Genomic DNA, 17,661 nt, shown 5'->3' with positions numbered 1-17,661 from the left:
TAAGTTCTTGAGCTCATTTCAGAAGCAATCAGGCAAATAGAGATCAGAGCATGAGCCCATACTCCCCTCACACTCACTGAAACTATAAACAGGCTGAAGCAGGGTATGTGAACTAATGCAGTTAAAAGAGCAATTGGCCACTGGTGGGGAAGGGAGGAGCTGGCCCAGCAGGCTGCAATTTGCATTAAGGTTCCTGGGCAGACAGCTTGGACTGGGTTTGAGCCCAGGGCCAGCCCTGCACAGAGCTGCGGCAGTGCCTGTGGGTCCGGAGCTGTGTGATGGGCTGCAGCCAGGTGCTCCAGCCCTGCTCCCCACAGCCAAGCATCTGCCCACCAGGCACTACCACCAGTGCTTGAGCCCTTGCAGCACTCATGATGTGTACTGGTGACAAAAGGGCTCTCACTAGCTCCCAAGGAAATGGGAAGCAAATGCAAAGTCCTCCCTGGCGCCGTCCTCCCTCCAAAACAAGCCAGCAACCCAGCTGTACCTCCTCCCATCTCGGCTTGTTTTCACAGTGTGTCCTTTGGCTGCTCGCTAACCCCTGTACAAATGTTCATTATCAAGACTGCCTCGGTGTCTTGCAGCCCACGCTGTGGTCATCCCACCCAGCCCCGGTCCTGTCCCCTCTCCCAGCCCTGGCCCAGTCCTTGAGCCCATGCCCACAAACATGACAGTGAACACGACTTCAGCCTGACCAGGGAGCAGAGGGTCCAAGAGTGCTGGACATCACGCCTGAGGATTGAAGAGCTCTGCTGAGCAGCGGTGGTTTGTATTAGAATAGACCAAATCTGTGGCTTTGGCTCTTACGCTGATTGTTTTTGTACGACTTCTGGTTGCTAAATTGCACGATTCTGCCTTCAAGTAGGTACTTTCCATCACTGAAACATCCAAAGAGCCGTAAGAGATGCTTTTCTTCTGCTATGCTTTTAGGCCAATTCAGAAATGAGAACTCCGAGCTGCGCTAAGTGCCCTGTTTTGAATACACACCATCCTGATGGTTCGTATCAACACTGGCCTTTGTTTATTTAAATGCTTACATGTATGCACACACACGCACATGCAGATGCACACGCAGCTTTCCCTTTTCCCGGTGCTGTGAAGGATCCCCCGAGCCGGGGCTGCCCGGCACCGTGCCGCGGGGGCCGGAGCTCCACTCGCCGGGGGCGGCCGCCCTCCTGTTGCTCGCTCGCACCCCCCGCGGGACTTTTTTTCTCCGTGGGTCTTGCACACACAAACACACACACACACACACACACACACACACACACACACTCCCCCACACCCCACATCTCCCCCGGGGGGGTCGGAGCCGTCGCCGTGTCCGCCCCTGCCCGCCCGCCCGCCGCCGCCTCGGGGGCACCCGCAGGGGAGACGGGGGGAGCTCCCCGGGAGGAGCCGCCGCCTCGGGAACACACGGCGGGCGCTTGGCTTGGCTTGGCCCGGTCCGGCCCGGCCCCCGCGGCGGGCACAAGCAGCGGCCGGTCCCGGCCCGGCGGCGCCGGCAGCCACAGAACGGAGCCGGGAGCTCCCCGAGCCGCCCCCCCGCCAGCCCCCTCCCCCGGCCCGCCCCGCCGCGCTCGCTCTTTCTTCGCCTTTTCTTTCTTTTCCCTTCTTTTTTTTTTTTTTTTTTTTTTTTTTTCCTTTTCTCCCCAGAAGAGGCGCGGCGGGCGGAGGGAGCCGGGCCGGGGCCGATGGGGCCGGGGCTGCCCGCCCGCAGCTCGGGGAGGCGCCGGCGGCCGGGGAAGAGCCGCCCGTGGACCGGCGAGCCGAGACGGGCGGGAGAGCCGGGGCGGTAGGGCAGCGCTCGGCCCCCCAGCAAGGAAGAGGGAAGGGGCAGTTGGTGCCGCGGGACCCCCGGTCCCTCTGCCACTTCCCAGTAAACATGGTAATTCCTTCTGCTTTCCTATCCTTTCTGCTGACCTTCCCCGCTCGCGGCTGGCCCCCGCTCGCACCTGCAGCCCCCCGACTCTCCCGAGCACGGGGTGGGTGTCGGGAGCGATGGCGGACGTTGGGTGCGAAGACGGAGGTGGCCGTCGGCCGCTCGGGCAGACGCGTGCGGGACTGCAGCCTGAGATGCTTAAACTTCCCTGCAAAAGTTTGGCAGGGGCATGGGGTGCAGCAAGTGGGTGCTACTGTGTGAACCGTGCCTGGCGTGCAGGTACAGGACGCTCGGCGGATCATCCTTGGGATGGCCATCTCGTTTGTCACTTCAGCCGGCTGGCGCTGTTGCCCCGGGTTCCCGGGCAATGCTGTGCTGAGCGCTGGCCTCCCACTCCGCCGGGCTGGGGCTGTTTGTTGGCGTTTGCATCGTGCCCTGCCAAAGTTGCTGACGGTGAGAGCTGCAGGAGAGGGAGAGAAATTGTTATTCAGGGCTGGTCCCAGCACTCAAACCTCGCTCCTTCCTGAGCAGGAGGGAGAAAGGAGATGGAGCTGAGTCACCCCGTAGCTTTGGGTACGAGTTAAACAACTTTACAGCACCAAAACACCAAAGCCCAGCTCGTCTTGTTGGTGTAAACCACTTTAAAAAATATGGGTATTTGGGGAGAAATATCAATCTCTATTTAACAGCACTTTGGCTTATTAAAATGGAAATAGCTTTGCAAATGTAAATCTCCTTATGTTCCTTAATGCCTTTTGTTTCGGTTCTGCGCTCCCTCGCAGCTGGTTGGAGGGACGTGGGGTAATTGTTTGCTTTTGGATTTCTAACAGCTCCCTGGCCGGCCTGGCCTCAGGTTCTCCCACAAATGTGGAGCCCCTGCACTGTGGTTACCCCAAAATCCTCCCCCAGTGATGAAGTGCTTTGTGACACTCAATGACAACATTTTTAGTCATTCCAGGCCAAAATATTCCCCAGCACAACCCAGGCTGCGTCTGGTGCCTCCATCAGTCAGTAGTTCTCTCCCGACGCTGGCTCACAGACTCCTCACTGCTGGATGAAGTCCTGGGCGTTTTTATTCCATTGACAGAGAAAGCGGCTTTGTTTATTCAGTCGATCCATCCTCTGGCGCGTCTTTTGCTGTGGCGTTTTGGTGGTGGTTTGGAAGATTTTCCTTTTTCCCCCTGCAGCAGGGCTGTTGCCTCCCTCAGACACCCCGAGTTTACCCAAACTCCGGGCGTTCCTCCCCAGCCGCCAAGGTGCAAGACTGGGAGCTGGGCTGCGTGTGCTGCAGCCGGGGGAGTCTGCTCCAGGATTTGGGGGGACGGTGTCGCGAGGGAAGGTGGGTGTGGGATGGGGCTGCTGGAAGAGTGCACCTTGGCCCCGTTGGACTGCGGTCTGCACCCCGCGGCCCTGCAGAGCCCTCCATGGCGGCACAGCTGAGCTGGGGATTGGCCGAGTTTGTTGCCCCACATCCACAGCCTGCCTGGAGCTGAGCCCCGGCGGCCCCGGTCTCAGGGGACCTGGCTTCTCTTTCTGTTTTCATTTGCTTTTTCATCAGTGCCACATGAGCTCAGCTGGGACGAGTTTAGTTTGGTTTCAGGAGAGCTGGTTTTGGGATGTGCCAGGGCTGTGCAAGGGTGACTGGGCAGCGGGCTCTGGCGAAGGCAAGGGCAGGCAGGGCAGGCAGCGCTGGCCCATCTCTCGTGGCAGCATTAGGAGCTGGATGGATTCCCCCTTTGCTGTTGCAGACGGTGGCTCCTCACCTCCGTGCTGGGACGGGGAAGCAGCCAAGCTCAGTGGTGCTGGGCAGGGAGGTGGCAGGCACCCAGCCGGGGTCAGCACCTGGGAGCGGGCAGCTGCGCCAGGCCCCATTGGGAGCGAGGCGAAGCGGGGAGCTGGGCTTTACCCTGCGGCAGGGCTTTTCCAGAGCAAGGTCTCCCATCCCTCCTAGGGAGAGCCAATGCCCTGGTGTGCAAAGTAAGACCAAGCACGTGAAGATGAGTGGTCCAACGGCAGAAAGCCTGGCAGGGGAACACGCTTGTGGATCAGGGCACTGAGAAGGGACTTTCCTCCTGCTCTGCCCAGGCCCCGTGGCTTCTCCTGCCAGGCTCAAGGGCAGGAGATCTTTGTGTGGAGACAGTGAGAAAAAATCAAGAATAATTAACCAAGGCATGACTACAAAGTACTTTAGCTAAAGCGCATTAAAGCTAATTAAGCTGAATTAACCAAGGCCACTTTGTCTCTGTATGGGCTCCCAGGCCAAGGATTAGCTGCCGGAAACTAATGCCCACCTTCAGCTAATCCCACCTTCAGCTAATCCCACCTGACTTCCCAGGTGCCCATGCAGGAGCAGGGGGATGACAGCGAGCCATGGCTGCTGTCCTGGACAGCAGGGAGGATGCTCGCCCCTGCAGCGCTGGGGTCCCTCCACCATTAAACCTGGAGCCCGGCCCCGGGTGACAAGCTCAGCTTTGCTGTGGCAGAGCTAGGGGCTCCTCGGTACCCTTCAGCTGGGCAGAGGTAGCACACACCATGCTCTGCAGGAGGAGGAGGAGAGATATCTCGCTGCGGAGTGGCAGATCCCCGGCAGGCCAGGCTGGTCCTGACCCTGTGCTGTGCAGTAACCTGCATCTCTCCCACAGCAGCACCATTCCCAGCAGAAAAGGTGCCTTTTACCCACCCCCCCCACCCCCCCCAGGCACTGTTCCCAGCCTGATTTGTTCTTTATCTGAGGCTCTCCTGCAGGAGTACCCCCCCCAACTAGTGGGAGAAGTCTCTGTCCTCCCACTTGCGATGGGTTCCTGTTGGCAGCCATGTCTGTAGTCACCCCCGCACTGCCTGTAACGCAGCTGGGGTTTAACGGGAGACGTCTGATGGTTTCCCTCTGTGTATCTGCTGCGCCAGCCCGGTCTGTGCAGCCGACCTCTCCTGCAAAGCTGGGAGACCAAACTCAGAACCGCCAGTTTACTCATGGCACGGAAACGGGCGTCCTCGCGCGGGTCTGGAAGCGGTGCAGGGGAGGGGGTTGCAACCCGGCAGAGAGCTTCCCAGAAAGTGCTCGGAGGACTAATTTTGAGTTTGGCGAATTCAGCGATGAGTCTGAACCAAAACACTCCATCCATCTTCAGATGTTTGTTCTTCCTCCCATCCGCTGCATTCCTACAGCGAGCTGCTGAGCCCGGCACATCCCCACGCTCCATGTCTGGCTCGGCTTAACCCCTTGGCTGCTGCAGCTCCTCCGCCTCCGCACGGCCAGAGCTGCGCTCGGGGCTCATCTCAAACTCCTTAAACCACAATCCAACACTGGGAACGGGACCTGGTCGTGCCCACGCCTCCTGTCTGCGTGGTGCTTGGCGGGCTCTACACCTGGTTCCTCCCCAGTTTCCAGCCCAGGAAGGTTTGGAGCCCCCAGAGCTCAGTGGTATTCCCAGTGTGGGCGTACCAGGGACCCGGCAGAGGCGCGATGCAGCGGTGCAGTGCGGGCTGGTGGGTGCAGGCTCCATGGGGAGTGACGGTGTCCTGTTGCGGGGCCGCTCTCCCCACCAGCGACACTTTCCTCCTGCAGGACGCCGGGTCACTGGACGCAGCGGTGCAGAGTGCCCTCCAGGCCCTCTACCCCCCCTTCGAAGCCACGGCCCCCACGGTCCTGGGCCAGGTGTTCCGGCTGCTGGAGACCAGCTACCGGGGAGATGGGCTCTGCTGCCTGCTCCAGTTCCTCATCCCAGCCAAGCGCCTCTTCGAGCACGTGCGGCAAGCAGCCTGCGTAAGCCCCCGTGTCCTCTGCACCGCAGTGCCATGGGGGTTTGCCCTAACGCGTGACGCCTGCACGGCCGTGCCCTGCGCCGGGCTGCAGGCTCCCTCTGTGCACGTCCCTGTCCCCTCCCCGCAGAGGGGACCATGGTGAACCCAGCTCCCCAGGATGGCTCCAGCACAGAGCCTGGCACACGTGGTCTCCGAGATAAGGGCAGAGGGACTCCTGGGTCACCTTGTCTCACTCCTGGAGAGGCTCCAGTGGGGGTTTCCTGTTAGTATGTGGGGAGCGCTCAGCACCCTGGGAATGGCCATGGACTTGAGGTGGGCTCACAGGACATCCCATTGAGTCACTGGGCTCTTCAATTCCCATTGTGGGAAGCACAGAGCCAGGGAGCAAGAGCATGCGGGGCTGGCTGGGAGGATATGGAGCTGGCAGGGGCTCTTGTTCACATGCTATGTTCTTCCTCTCTCCCAGGCTCCCTACTTTAACTGCATCTTTCTCCATGAAGGCTGGCCCTTGTGTCTCCACGAGAAAGTGGTTGTCCACCTTGCACCGCTCAACCCCCTCCTGCTGCGCCCCGGGGACTTCTACCTGCAAGCGGAGCCCTGCGAGGAGCACTCGGCACGCATCACCGTCAAGCACCTCTCCCAAGACCTGCGTACGGTGGAGGAGACGCCTGTCCCCAAGGCTGCCTATGCACTGCTCTTCACCAACGAGTGGCTGGAGGAGATCAACGGTGACTGGGCCGGGACCCCCCTGCACACCTGCCTGGTGGCCACTGAGAACGGCATCACCCCGCTGCCATGGAGGAAGATTGCCACACCAGAGTTCATTGACAAGCCCAAGGCTGGAGCCGATGGTGTGCCTGTGCGGACCCAGCACAGCCTTGCTCCTGAAACTGCAGCTGAGCCAGCAGCACCCAGCGCACCCGTGCCCCATGGCAAGGCGGACATCCCGGCGCCCTATGGCAACATTGCGGGCACCATCCCAGGCTGCAAGGTCACCTCTCAGAAGCTGAGCCAGGGAAGATACCCAGGACTGATCAAGGTGGACCAGGCTGGGCTGCGGAAGAAGCCGGTCACGCTCGCCATGCCCAGCCTCTGCGAGATCATCAGCCAGAACCTAGAGGGGGAGTACGTGGACCTGCTGGAACTCTCCCAGGATCAGCTGAACCTCCTGGCCAGGTCCCTGCCACCCACCTGCCCGGCGGGGCCGATGGGGGCTGGGACCAAGGCAACGCTCCCCTGGGTGAAAGAGGGGCCGGGGGCAGACACCTGGCCCTGTGGGGATGCAGAGGAGGGTCCCTGCACCCCGTGCCTGGGGAGGAAGCTGAGCCGGGAGCCGGGGCCGCATGGCCCACGGTGCCGCCACCGCGACTCCTACCTGGCTGCGCTGCAGAACCCGGTGAGTTTCGGCCCCGGGCTGATGGCAGCCATCCTGGAGGAGCCGGATGGCCCCGGCCCTGAGCCACCCCCTGCCACCGTCCGTGAGACACCCACACAGCACGGAAGGGGGACCGGCAGCCCCAAGCTCCTCACCCGCCGTCCCCACCGAATGAGTCCCGGGGCACAGGCGGAGGTGTTGGTGCGACAGGGCAGCCCCCAGCTCCCCCCAGCCCCCACAGGCTCCAGCCACAAGTTCTCCTTCCTGAAGGGGCCGCGGCTCGGGGTGGCCCCCGGGGATGAAAGAGCCACCAGCCAGCACGAAGGCACCTGGAAGAAGATGTCTGCCATCTACTCACCCAGGATGGGCAGAGCCAAGCCAGCTGGGAAAGGTAGGGTCCAAGCGGGGCCATGGCACCTGCCCGGGGGGCTTTGGCATTTCTCTGCCTCGTTGCACGTCACCAGCTCCTCTCTCCTCTGTCCCCACGGGCAGGTATGGACGCAGCAGCTGCTGCCCCCACAGAGGACCGGTCCCTGCAAAGCCCCAGCTACAAGAATGGCCCTTCCATGCCTGGCACCCCTGGCCAGGAGCCACCGGCCTGGCAGGATCTGCACGCTGGGCTGCTGCACTCGGGCATCGTGTGCCTGCCAGGTACCGCCGGCACCATGAGACCCTCGGGGGGATGTTGGGAGAGGCTTCCAAAGGGAAAATGCTATGCTGCTGGAGAGGGTTTTCTGGAGGAAGGTTTCAGGGCTTTGCTGGAAGCCGGAAAGCCCCCAAGCAGAAAATCTCCTTTCAGCTGGGCAAAAAAATTAAAAACATAAAAAACAAGCAGTCTGCTATGAGCAGCTGCCCCGGCTCCCAGCTGCACCGAGCCCTCCCACACCATTCCTCACCAGTGAAGCTGTTCAGCTTTTAGCTGCCAAACACTAAACATTTGGCTTCTTCCTTTCCCCAAGAGCTGAAAAACAGTGACAAAACCATCTTTTTTCAGGAAAAACGTCCCCAGCAGCTCTGCCCTGGAATTTCCAGGGCCAGCGTTCATGCTGAGAGTCCTCATGGGCTGGCACTGCCCCGCTGGAGGGGCCAGGGGAGGCTGCATGGGGTGGCACCAGGGTGGCACCGGGGTGGCCGCTGTGCTGCCACAGCTGGACAGTATTAACCTGGGCTGAGCCCCTCAAGCCAAGCTGGGGCAGAGCTCGCTCCCGTGCCCCTTGGCAGCCGTCCCTACTTGGCAAACAGCAGCAGAGGCTGGTGGGAGCCCTGGCTCCTCTGGGGGTTGCTCAGTGCTGGGGTTTGGAGCCGGTGGGTGGCTGCTGGAGGGGTCACTTGCCCTTTTGCCCGCAGGGAGCTTGGACAGGCTGGGCAGGGCCCTCCTCCAGGTGACCACCAGCAGCAGCGCCTGGGGGGCTGTGTGGTGCTCGGCTGCCGAGTTGGCGAGGCTCATCCTCTACCTCTGCTCCCTCCCCAGGTAAGGGCCAGGAGGATCTGCCGGGACCCTCCTGCTGCTTCCCATCTTGGGGGTCCCAGGCAGCCCCCAGGCCAAGGCAGGATGGATGCCCAGCATCCCACATATGCTGCTTTAGGCACATCCTGTATGGTCCCCACGGTGTCCACTGTCCCGCCTGCAGGCAGCCCTGTGCCGTGCCTCTGCTGAAGGCATGCATTATCGAAGGTCTGGCACTTCCCTCGGCTGGGGCGTCCCATGGGGACGAGGCCATTGCCTGCAGCTGCCGGTTCCTGCCTGCCCTCACCCCGCTGCCCGAGAGCACAGAGCCATGGGAAGGGGGCTTCAAGTGGGTCCTGCTGGAGGATGGAGACCCCCGCTTCACGTGCCACTTCTAACCAGTACGGTCTGCCTTCTGCTTTATTTCCCCTTGCCAGGCGAGAAGCAAAGGACAGCGGGCTGACTGTCGTGGTGGATGCCAGGAAGCAGCCGCCTGCTCCCATCCTGTTCTCGGCCCTCCGCTCTGTCCAGGTATGCCGGGCTCTGTGCGCCTGTGCCACGGACATGCTGGGGGGTCCCTGCCTGGGAGCGAGCACTGCCGCTCTTTGGGGATCCCTCAGAGCCTTCTGTGTGCCCACTGTGCGGTGCGATCCCCTGGCTGGCAGCAGCTTCTCTGGCAGCCACCGGCTGTGCCTGGGGTTGCAGTTTTTATCTCACAGATTTTACCCGTAAGTGTCGTGGTGCGGATTTATCGAAGCAGCTCTGGGCTGCCCACGGCTGCATCACAATGCACTGATCTAGAAAACCCATGTCTCTCTTGCTGCTTCCTCCCCAGCGGCCAGTCCTGGCTCCTGACTCCCTGAAGGTCTTGCAGTGCTTAAACAACTGCCACTTTGTTCCCCAAGTTGCTGATAAATCTCTAATTTCTGAGCACGTCTGCAGTGGCCCAGACCGTCCTCCAACAGGGCACAGAGACCCCGTTTCCCAAGCCCCCCAAACTGAGCTCACACCCAGCGCTTGCATCTCTCCAGCTCCTCGAAGGCAAGCCGTGAGGCACTGGCAGTTTAGGACCAAAGGTCCCTTCCCAGCCCCGCGGGATCTGTCCTTGCCCCCGGGCAGGGGCTCTCCACCGGCCCCGCTATCGCCCGGCATTGTCGCGTGCCCCCAGCCCCTTCAGCGTCCCGCTAGCTGAGCTCACCTGAAAATTGGCTCTGCAGTGACGGGCAATTCATCCTGGCAGGGTTTTCATGCCAGTGCCGAGGCAGTGCTGCAGGAGTGCCCTGCGCTGTCCCGGGGGCCGTGGGGTCCTCCCCACCACAGTGCCCTGTGCCTCTGCCTGCTCAGGGCTTGGTTGCAGCCTGTTCGATAAATCCTGTGCCGACCCTGATGCTTCCTGCACGGAGAAGCATCGCTGGTGCGAGCGAAGGAGTTTGCTCACAAGGCTCTGTCTGTGCATCCGTTCTGCCAGGGAGCTGGTGGATGGGGATGGGGTTATGGCCTGAGTGGCCTGTTCTCATTTCCCATGCCAGCGAGCTTGGGAGCCTTTTCCTTTGTAATGAGCTCACCAGCCTCAGCCGACTGGGGCAACTGAGTCCTGGCATCACCGTGGGTAACCTGGGGGCTGCGCCATGGGGTTTGCTGTGGTGACTCTTCCCTGCCTCCTGCAGAGCATCTCGCCGGGCTGCATCCACACTGTGCTGCTGCTGGCCGAGAAGGAGCTGGTTGCCCACCGCGAGAGGCTGCCTGGGGTGCAGGTGAGCCTATCCTATCCCTGTCCCCTCCTCATGTCCCCACGTTCTCCCATGAGAAGAGCAGAGCCAGGGTAAAAGGAGCCTCCTGCCTCAGGGACCCTCCATCCCCTTGCTTGGAGACCCCAGTTCCCCTGCTTAGGGACCTCGGGCAGAGCAGCGCTTGCTGGGGCAGGTCCCCCCACGCCAGGTGCAGGGTGAGGCCCTCAGGTTCGCTGGGCCGTGCAGGCGGGTGAAAGCTGCCCCAGGGCAGCCGCGCGCTTTTCCAATTACCTCCAGTGGCCGGACACAGACACTGGGATAATAAATCTAAACTTGAAAGGGTTTATTGTTCTTTTAGTGCTGCTCAGTTTAATTAATGTAATGTGAAATATTAATGAGCTTGATCACCTAGCTTGGCTGTCGTGGCAGATTATTGCAGTCCTGGCGATCTCCCACGCATTCAAACACTGCAGAGCCGCCGGGAGATGCTCCGAGCGGAGCTACCCCACGGCATGCTCAGCCCTGCCAGGCTGGGTGCTTAGGGCAGGAGGGGGTTATGCCCCCTGCTCTGGGCTGTCCCTGGGGATGTTTCTGGGGAGGGACCTGGCACAGTCGCATGGTGCTCACAAACCCCGTGTCCCGCAGGTGGAGACCCTGGCGTCGCTGAAGGCTCTGGGCCGCTACGTCGACAGCTCCCAGCTGACACAGGAGCTGGACGGCACCTTCCCCTACTGCCACGGCGAGTGGGTTCAATTCTTCCAGGTGTCTGTTATCACGCCATTTAGCCATCCCCTCACCTCCCTGTGGTGTCCCTCCATCCCCACTGCAGCTTCCATGTCTCACAGACATCCTGGGAAAAGCACCAGGAAAGCCCAGGAGAGGGGAAGGAAAAGGAGAGCTCTGAGTGCAGGAGGGCAACCCCCTCCTGCCTGCCTCTGACTGCTCCTGCCTGTAGCTGCCCATCCACCTCCACGCTCCCTTCTTCCTTGGCTTTAACCCAGTGCCCCACGGTATTCCCTGCTCTGGCCTGGCACTGCTGCTGCTCCTCCTCCTCCTCACGGGCAGGCTGCCCTCCCGCCCCACTGCCTGCCCAGCCACTCCGGCCCCACTGACCCGCTGTGTGTCCCACCTGCAGAAACTCCATCCCTTCACGGCCAGCCTGAGGCGGGCGTCAGAGCTGCTGCAGAGCTGCATCCAGGAGCTGCGGAGCGCCGATGCGCTGGCAGGGACGCAGGTAACGGGGGCTGTGGCACCACGGGTTGTAGGGCTTTCCAAAGAGCCCGTCTGCAGTCCAGTACTCGGTGACATTTCATCCAGGTTCCCCAAAACTTGGTGCAACCGCTCCCAGACCTGCTGCTCCTGGCCGTGGGGCTGTCCCCTGTCCCCTTTGCTCGTCCCTCAGGGTGCAGCCCTGGGTGCCGGTCCTGTGCTGGCCTGGGAGCCGCCAGGTGAGGCCCCAGGTGAGATGCGTGTCTGACCCTCCCTCCGCAGGATGCGGCCACATGCATCGAGAGGCACCAGGAGCTGATGCAGAGGGTGTTGAGCGACCCGCAGCTAGTGCGCGTGCAGCGTGAGGCGGGGGCCGTGCTGGCCAGGCTGCGCAGGGAGGCTGCCCGGCTCGGCGCCTCAGTCAACATCAGGTAGGAGGGGGTGGCTTCACCGGGAGAGGGCTGCCAATGCCAGGGATCTCTGGTCTCCTACGCTGGCCAACAGAGCCACCTCCCAGGGACAGCCTGGTCCCCACCAGCACAAGCTTCTTTCCAGCACGCCCTGGAGCTGGCGCCATGCTCCCTCCTGCCCTGCAAACTCCCTCCGAGCCTGGAGCTCACATCTCAGACAGTCCTTTGCAGGATTTCTTGGCTGGGGAAGGTGCACGGGTCCCTTGAGTGTCTTCTGCCCCGGGACCGGGATCTGGGGCTGCTCAGCAAGGGCTGCAGCGAGCCCTCCAGGCTGGTCTCAGGCAAAGCCACTAGATGGGGCCAAGCTCCGGCAGTGCCGCACACGTCCAGCGATGCTGCGCTCCTCTGGCGATGCCGCACTCATCCAGCGCCGCCGCACTTGTCCAGTGGTCCATGCAGGCAGACAGCACTAATCCCACTGCTCCCTTCTGCTCCCTTCCCTTGGCTGGTCCAGGCACACCAGCAGCCAACACTTTCCCGTCCCATGTTCCCTGATGTCCAGCTTGCTCCGTGGGAGCTGTCAGGGCATGTGCAGGGCTGGGGTGCTCTGCTGCAGCACGCCTGGCGTGCAGGGCCCAGAGCTCGCTGCCCAGCGCACCCCAGGGAGTGCCCTCGTGTGAGTGCCAGTGCGTCCCAGGCGGGCTCTGAGGATACACAAGGCGGGTGGGGAGGAGATCTCATGGTCGGCTCCTGACCCGGGCATCTGCCAGGCTCTCGCCAGCCACACGTGCCAAGTTGCTGCCCATCCGCTCGCTCGGCTACCAGTTGCCCATGTGGCTGCACACCAGCGCCTGCTTACGGGGAGCTGCCCCATCCAGAGGCTCCTGCCACGGGACAGCTGCCTTGGCCAGCGTCTTCAGGCAGAGCTGTCAGCTCACCCAGCAGCTCCTGGGGGTGACGGCCCCTCTCCTCCCCAACCACCAGGACCAGCATGGAGTCGGCCGAGGGGCTGTACAGCCAGCTGGAGGAAGAGCTTCACGACCTGGTGTCCCAGTCCAACAGCTGCCTGGAGCACCTGGAGTTCCTCCGAAAGGTCCGGGAGCTCGAGGCCGAGTTCAGCAAGGTGAGTTGGGTGTCCCTGGGGTGCCGCGCTGGCTGCAGCAAGTTGTCCTCTGCGGTGTTCCCACAGCTGAGCATTTGAGGGACATTTCCTTGGATTTGATGATGAAGGAAGCACAGAGAATAACAGGATTGCCTGAGCTTTGATTTTAATTATGAGGCGACTGTGCGTTAACCACGCCTGGGATGGGATGCCTGGGTCGGGGAAGGAAAGGGAGGTGCCACGGAAGCGCTGCTGCCGGTGACCGGTCCCGCCTGACCCTCTGCCCTGCTGTCTCTTGCAGCTGGGGTGCTGGCTGGACGGGGAGGCAGCGGCGCGGCTGCAGGAGATGAGCGCTGAGGAGTGGAGCCCCGACACCTTCCAGGGCTCCGCCGAGCAGTTTAACGAGTTCTTCATCCAGGCAACAGTATGTTTGGAGGGGGCTTTTCTGTAACATTCATCCCTAGGGTATCGCTGCCAGTGGTGCTGTTAGGTGGCTTCAGCCCCTGCCTGGCGCTTGGCAGAAACTGAAAATGCCAAATTAGAAACATTCAAATGTCATCACAAAGCTTGATACAATCAGCCCAGATCCCCCAGGTTTGGAACGAGACGTCTGGGCAAAACTGGGTGTCCCCAGGCTGGCTGGGTCAGGCTCCAGTTTTCAAGCCCAGCTTTGCTGGGGTCTTTGGGCAGCCTTGCTCCCGTGAGGGGGTGGTTGTGCTGCTCCTTGGTGTACTTTGGGCTGGGGTGCCGTTCCCAACCCCTCCTGCGCTCAGTCCTTCACAGCCCCCTTCCTCCCACAGGACCGGGCTGCAGAGCCTGGACGTCCATCAGACATCAATGTGGTGACAAGGCTTCGTTCCTCCCATGCCCCTAGATATGGAGGCCCTTTAATTACATGCACCACAGGGAGGATGAAGCAAGGTGACTGCACTCAGGACAGGACAATGCATTTTGTGCTTTTTGAGCCAAACCAGGACAGGGCAGAGATTTGGAGAATTCCCATTCTCTTTGTTTCTTCACACTTGCCCAGAAGGACTTCCCATATAGCTTTGATAGCAATGCTGAGTGCTGACCCGCAGAGAGCCTCACCCTGCACACGTCCCAGCACAGCAGGTCAGCGCTGTTCCCCAAGCATGGAGCTTGTGTCCTTCCTGCCATCCCTGCAGGCTCAGTACCGGCACGGCCTGGCCCTGTGTCAGGAGGCGGCTGAGGTCCGAGACGCAGCTTTCCCCGAGGCGGATCCCTTCCAGGTGGCTGCAGCCCTTTTCCGGACAAAGCTGATGAGCTTCTACAGGCGGGTGGAGCGGCGGCAGGCTGAGCGGGAGCTGCTGCGGGAGCTCGGCCAGTTCTCCAGCAAGGTGGGTGCACAGGCTCTCCTCCTGCAGAACCCGGTGCCGGCTGGGCAGCCATGAAAACAACTGCTCTTGCCTTTTCTAGATCATGGGGCTGAAGCTGGACTGCAGGCAGTGCTCAGCCCAGGTGAAGCGCGGGGAGGGCCAGGCGCTGCAGTGTCTGCAGAGCTCCTTCCAGAAGCTGTCAGTGGAGTTCGCCTTGGAGAAGCTTCAGGAGATGAAGGCTCAGGTGTGCAGGATGCAGAGCAGCCGAAAGCTGGCAGTGTGGACCGAGGCACAGCACAGGTACCAGGAGACCCGGCAGATCCTGGAGGAGATGCTGGCAGAGCTGCAGGAGACCTGGGGAGCACAAGTCAATGGGCAGGGAGATGCCTTTGGCTCCCCCAACTCAGGGTCTGCAGCCCCTTGCAAGGAAGCCCCAGTCTGCAAAGGAGCCGCTAGCCCTGACCCAGCTGTGTTGGGGGGCCGGGGGGCAGCAGAGCTGCCAGAGCCCAGCGCTCAGGGACCAGGACAGCCCCAGGCCGGCAGCATTCCCAGCTCTGCACTGGGTGCTGAGCCGAGCGAGGCCGCCCACCCACCGCTGGGCTCCCCGCAGCCCCGCTGCCATCAGGGGCCGGAGGGCGACCGTGCCTTTCACCACCACGTCTCTGCTGACACCTCGTTCCCAAAACCCGAGAGCCAAACCTGCCTGGGAACTGCAGGACACCTCACCCAGGAGCGCAGCCAGCCCCCTCAGAGGCATCCCTTCACCCTGCCTCCCCCGGCGCGTTTTCCAGGTGCTGACCTGTCGTGTCCCACCGCTGTGCCCCATGGGAATGTGTCAGCCCCCAGCACGCACAGTCTGCCTGCAGATAAGTGGGCAGAAGCCACTCAGTACTTCCAGGTTTCCAGCCACAGCAGTTTCTCCTCTGAAGACTCAGACTCGCAGAACTCCACCGAAGAAGCCCCAGCAGCGAGCCTGGCTTTGCCCCGGGACCTCCACAGTCCCAGATCACCTTGCCCCTCCGAAAAACCCCCGCAGATTGTTTATCTGGAGAACCACCACACTGAGAGTCCAGCTAAAGCAAATGCCAAGTAAAACCAGTCCCTTCCAGCTGGGGCTGTTTCTGTCCAGTTGTAGAAGTCTCAATCACCAACTGGATGGGACATCCCATGCTTGGAGGTGGAACACTGGGACCCATTGCCCAACCCTTGGTCCTAGAGTCCTTCAGTTCCTGTACTTAGCACTCCCCCCGCTGTGGAACAGCAGTAACCCTGTCACTGGCCTCACGAGGTTCATTAATAATCTACTAGGTGTTTTGCAATCCTCGCCTAAAGTGCATCTATCCCTACAAGCACCAGGTTTGCCTCAGGACAGCAGGGAGGGTCCTCTGCAGTCAGCAGCCGTGCTCAGAACATCCCATGAGAGCGCAGACCTTTGCCGAGGTGTTTCTGCCTGCCGGCCCCGCTGTGCTCCCCCCCCTCTGCTGGGCAATTTTACCATCCCCTGCGCTGCTGCTGCAGCTGACCATCCCCTGGCCAAGCAACAGCGAGAGGCATTTTTAGTGTGCACTTGTTAACATGAGACTAATGTTATTAATGTTAATAAACCTGAAAAGAAGAGCCTGCTGTGGTCCTCATGGAGCAGAATGAAAAGCCATGGCCTGTCGCAAGCCAGGTGCCCGTCTGCTCGCCCGGGCTCCCCGACGCTGCCCCAGCCCCGTGCCAACGGGCAGCCGGTGCCACCGCAAGAGCCTCCCGTGCCCCCTGCGTGGGCTGTGGCTGCAGCCTGGCTCTCCTGCCCACCACCAGCATCTTGCTGCCAGTAGGATGGTCCTGCTCAAACCGCTGCTGGCTCATCCCCGTTGTGCCCTGCCCTGTTTGCCCCTGCTGCCAGGCTGTAGCTGTTTGCAGAATGAATCTCTCTCCCTTTTTGGGGGGTTAAAAGAAATGCCCCTGTCTGCAGTTCTCACTCCTGTCCCAGTACATGGGTGAGGGTGGTGTCATCCTGCCCAGCCTCCCCAATTGTTGGGAATGTGCTGTCCCAAAACTTCAGGGATCCGGCTGAGCTGGGCACAACCTTGCCATTTGCTGTCTGAAACAGCCCGGGGTCCCCGGGGATCCCGTCCCCACGGGTGCATCCACCGAGCCACACAGCCTGGGAGCGGGCAAAGCCAGGCGGGGGACGGGCTGTCCGGGCCAGGGCGCTGCACCACCCGCCACCCCGGGCAGCCGCATCATGAGCTAATCAAGAGACATCATACAAAAAGCAATATCTCACATAGAGGCTGTTCCAGAAAAACAGTCTCCTTTTCCCAGCTACGGTGTGATCATCCCTCACGGCCCCGCACGATGCTGTGCTTCAGCAAAGGCCACTTGCCCATCCCAGTGTTTGTGAGCATCACTCATACCCCTCTCAGCCTTGTTTTTGCCAAATTCCCAAGCCAAACCCCGCTGAACACCACTCTGCAGGCTGCAGTCCCGGCCACCCCCCACAGCGCCGCATTCCTCCTGCCCAGGTCATTAATGGCAGTGTTAACGAAGACCGACCGATCCCAGCCTGCTCCCCAGGCACTGCCCTGGGACCTCCTGCCCATCGCTTCTGCTCCCAGTCCTACCCTTTGTCCGCTCTCTCAGTTCTTTTAAACTCCATCTTCTCCAGCTCAAACACCAATTTCCCTAGTAGCGCTTCTATCAGCGCTTCACTGAAATCCCGCTAGCAGAGGTCTATCCCATTCCTTTTGGCTTAAAAATAATTATCATACAGAGACACTGGGGGAGGTTTGCACGATCCATCCTGGATGAACCCAGCCGGCTTTGCATCATTCTCCAACTAACACCATGTCCTGAACGTCACCGAGGTCACCCCAGCCAGGCCACTTTTCCTACCTCTTCATGCAATGATATTTACCTGCACCAAGTTTAAAGGGCTTCAGAAATCCCCTTGCTGCAGAGATGATGTAGCACACAAATCTGGAGAAGGAGCAGACGGATGTGCCTTCCCCTGCCCCGATGTCCCCACGAGCCACCCAGAGCTCCCCGTCCCCGCACCAGCCAGCCAAGCGTGCCTGCTCCCCAGCCCCAGGCATGCAGCTGGTGAAAGCCATGCCTGTCTGGACAGTGCCCAGCCCATCACAAGAGCCAAAAATCTCTTCTACCTCCGAAAGCATTTAAACCCTGTCTTGACAGTTCCCTCGCTCAATTTTCTGCTCTACCAACAGCTGATTTGTTGTATCATCCCATTGCACACTCGCCCCTGCAGTGCACTGAAGCAGCAGCACGCCTTCCAAATTCCTCTTTGGATACTGATTTTTGCCTGTCATTTCACAGAAACTTCAGAAGTCCTCGTTATCAATGTGCGGCCACTTGCGGCTGAGCTCAGCCTCCTGCGACCAGCACAGCACACACATCCCACC

At 61.0% G+C, this 17,661-nt stretch overlaps 1 protein-coding gene and 1 long non-coding RNA gene across 3 annotated transcripts; one reads left to right on the top strand and one right to left on the bottom strand.

Annotated features, from left to right (window-relative positions):
• The first annotated feature begins 599 nt into the window (after positions 1 to 599).
• Positions 600 to 15,863, top strand: KIAA1755 (KIAA1755 ortholog). 2 transcript variants are annotated; one of them, XM_075768548.1, is made up of 14 exons: positions 600 to 1,885; positions 5,445 to 5,642; positions 6,142 to 7,407; positions 7,481 to 7,667; positions 8,364 to 8,487; positions 8,901 to 8,994; positions 10,131 to 10,217; positions 10,839 to 10,936; positions 11,329 to 11,427; positions 11,685 to 11,833; positions 12,797 to 12,935; positions 13,216 to 13,338; positions 14,081 to 14,272; positions 14,352 to 15,863. In XM_075768548.1, the coding sequence occupies exons 1-14, from the start codon at positions 1,030 to 1,032 to the stop codon at positions 15,342 to 15,344; spliced, it is 4,605 nt and encodes a 1,534-aa protein (XP_075624663.1). In that variant the 5' UTR covers positions 600 to 1,029; the 3' UTR covers positions 15,345 to 15,863. The 2 variants fall into 2 exon arrangements, with proteins under 2 accessions (XP_075624663.1, XP_075624664.1); XM_075768549.1 differs by having other exon boundaries at positions 602 to 1,885; positions 7,509 to 7,667; positions 10,839 to 10,955.
• Positions 1,594 to 10,071, bottom strand: LOC142604115 (uncharacterized). Its single transcript, XR_012838026.1, has 2 exons — positions 9,662 to 10,071; positions 1,594 to 2,339 (listed from the first exon to the last, which is right to left on the bottom strand). It is a non-coding gene; the product is annotated as an uncharacterized LOC142604115 (long non-coding RNA).
• Positions 15,864 to 17,661: the final 1,798 nt, after the last annotated feature.

Source organism: Balearica regulorum, chromosome 16 (assembly GCF_011004875.1).
Source record: "Balearica regulorum gibbericeps isolate bBalReg1 chromosome 16, bBalReg1.pri, whole genome shotgun sequence".
Taxonomy (NCBI): domain Eukaryota; kingdom Metazoa; phylum Chordata; class Aves; order Gruiformes; family Gruidae; genus Balearica; species Balearica regulorum.
This window is presented reverse-complemented; position numbering and strand designations above follow the sequence as displayed.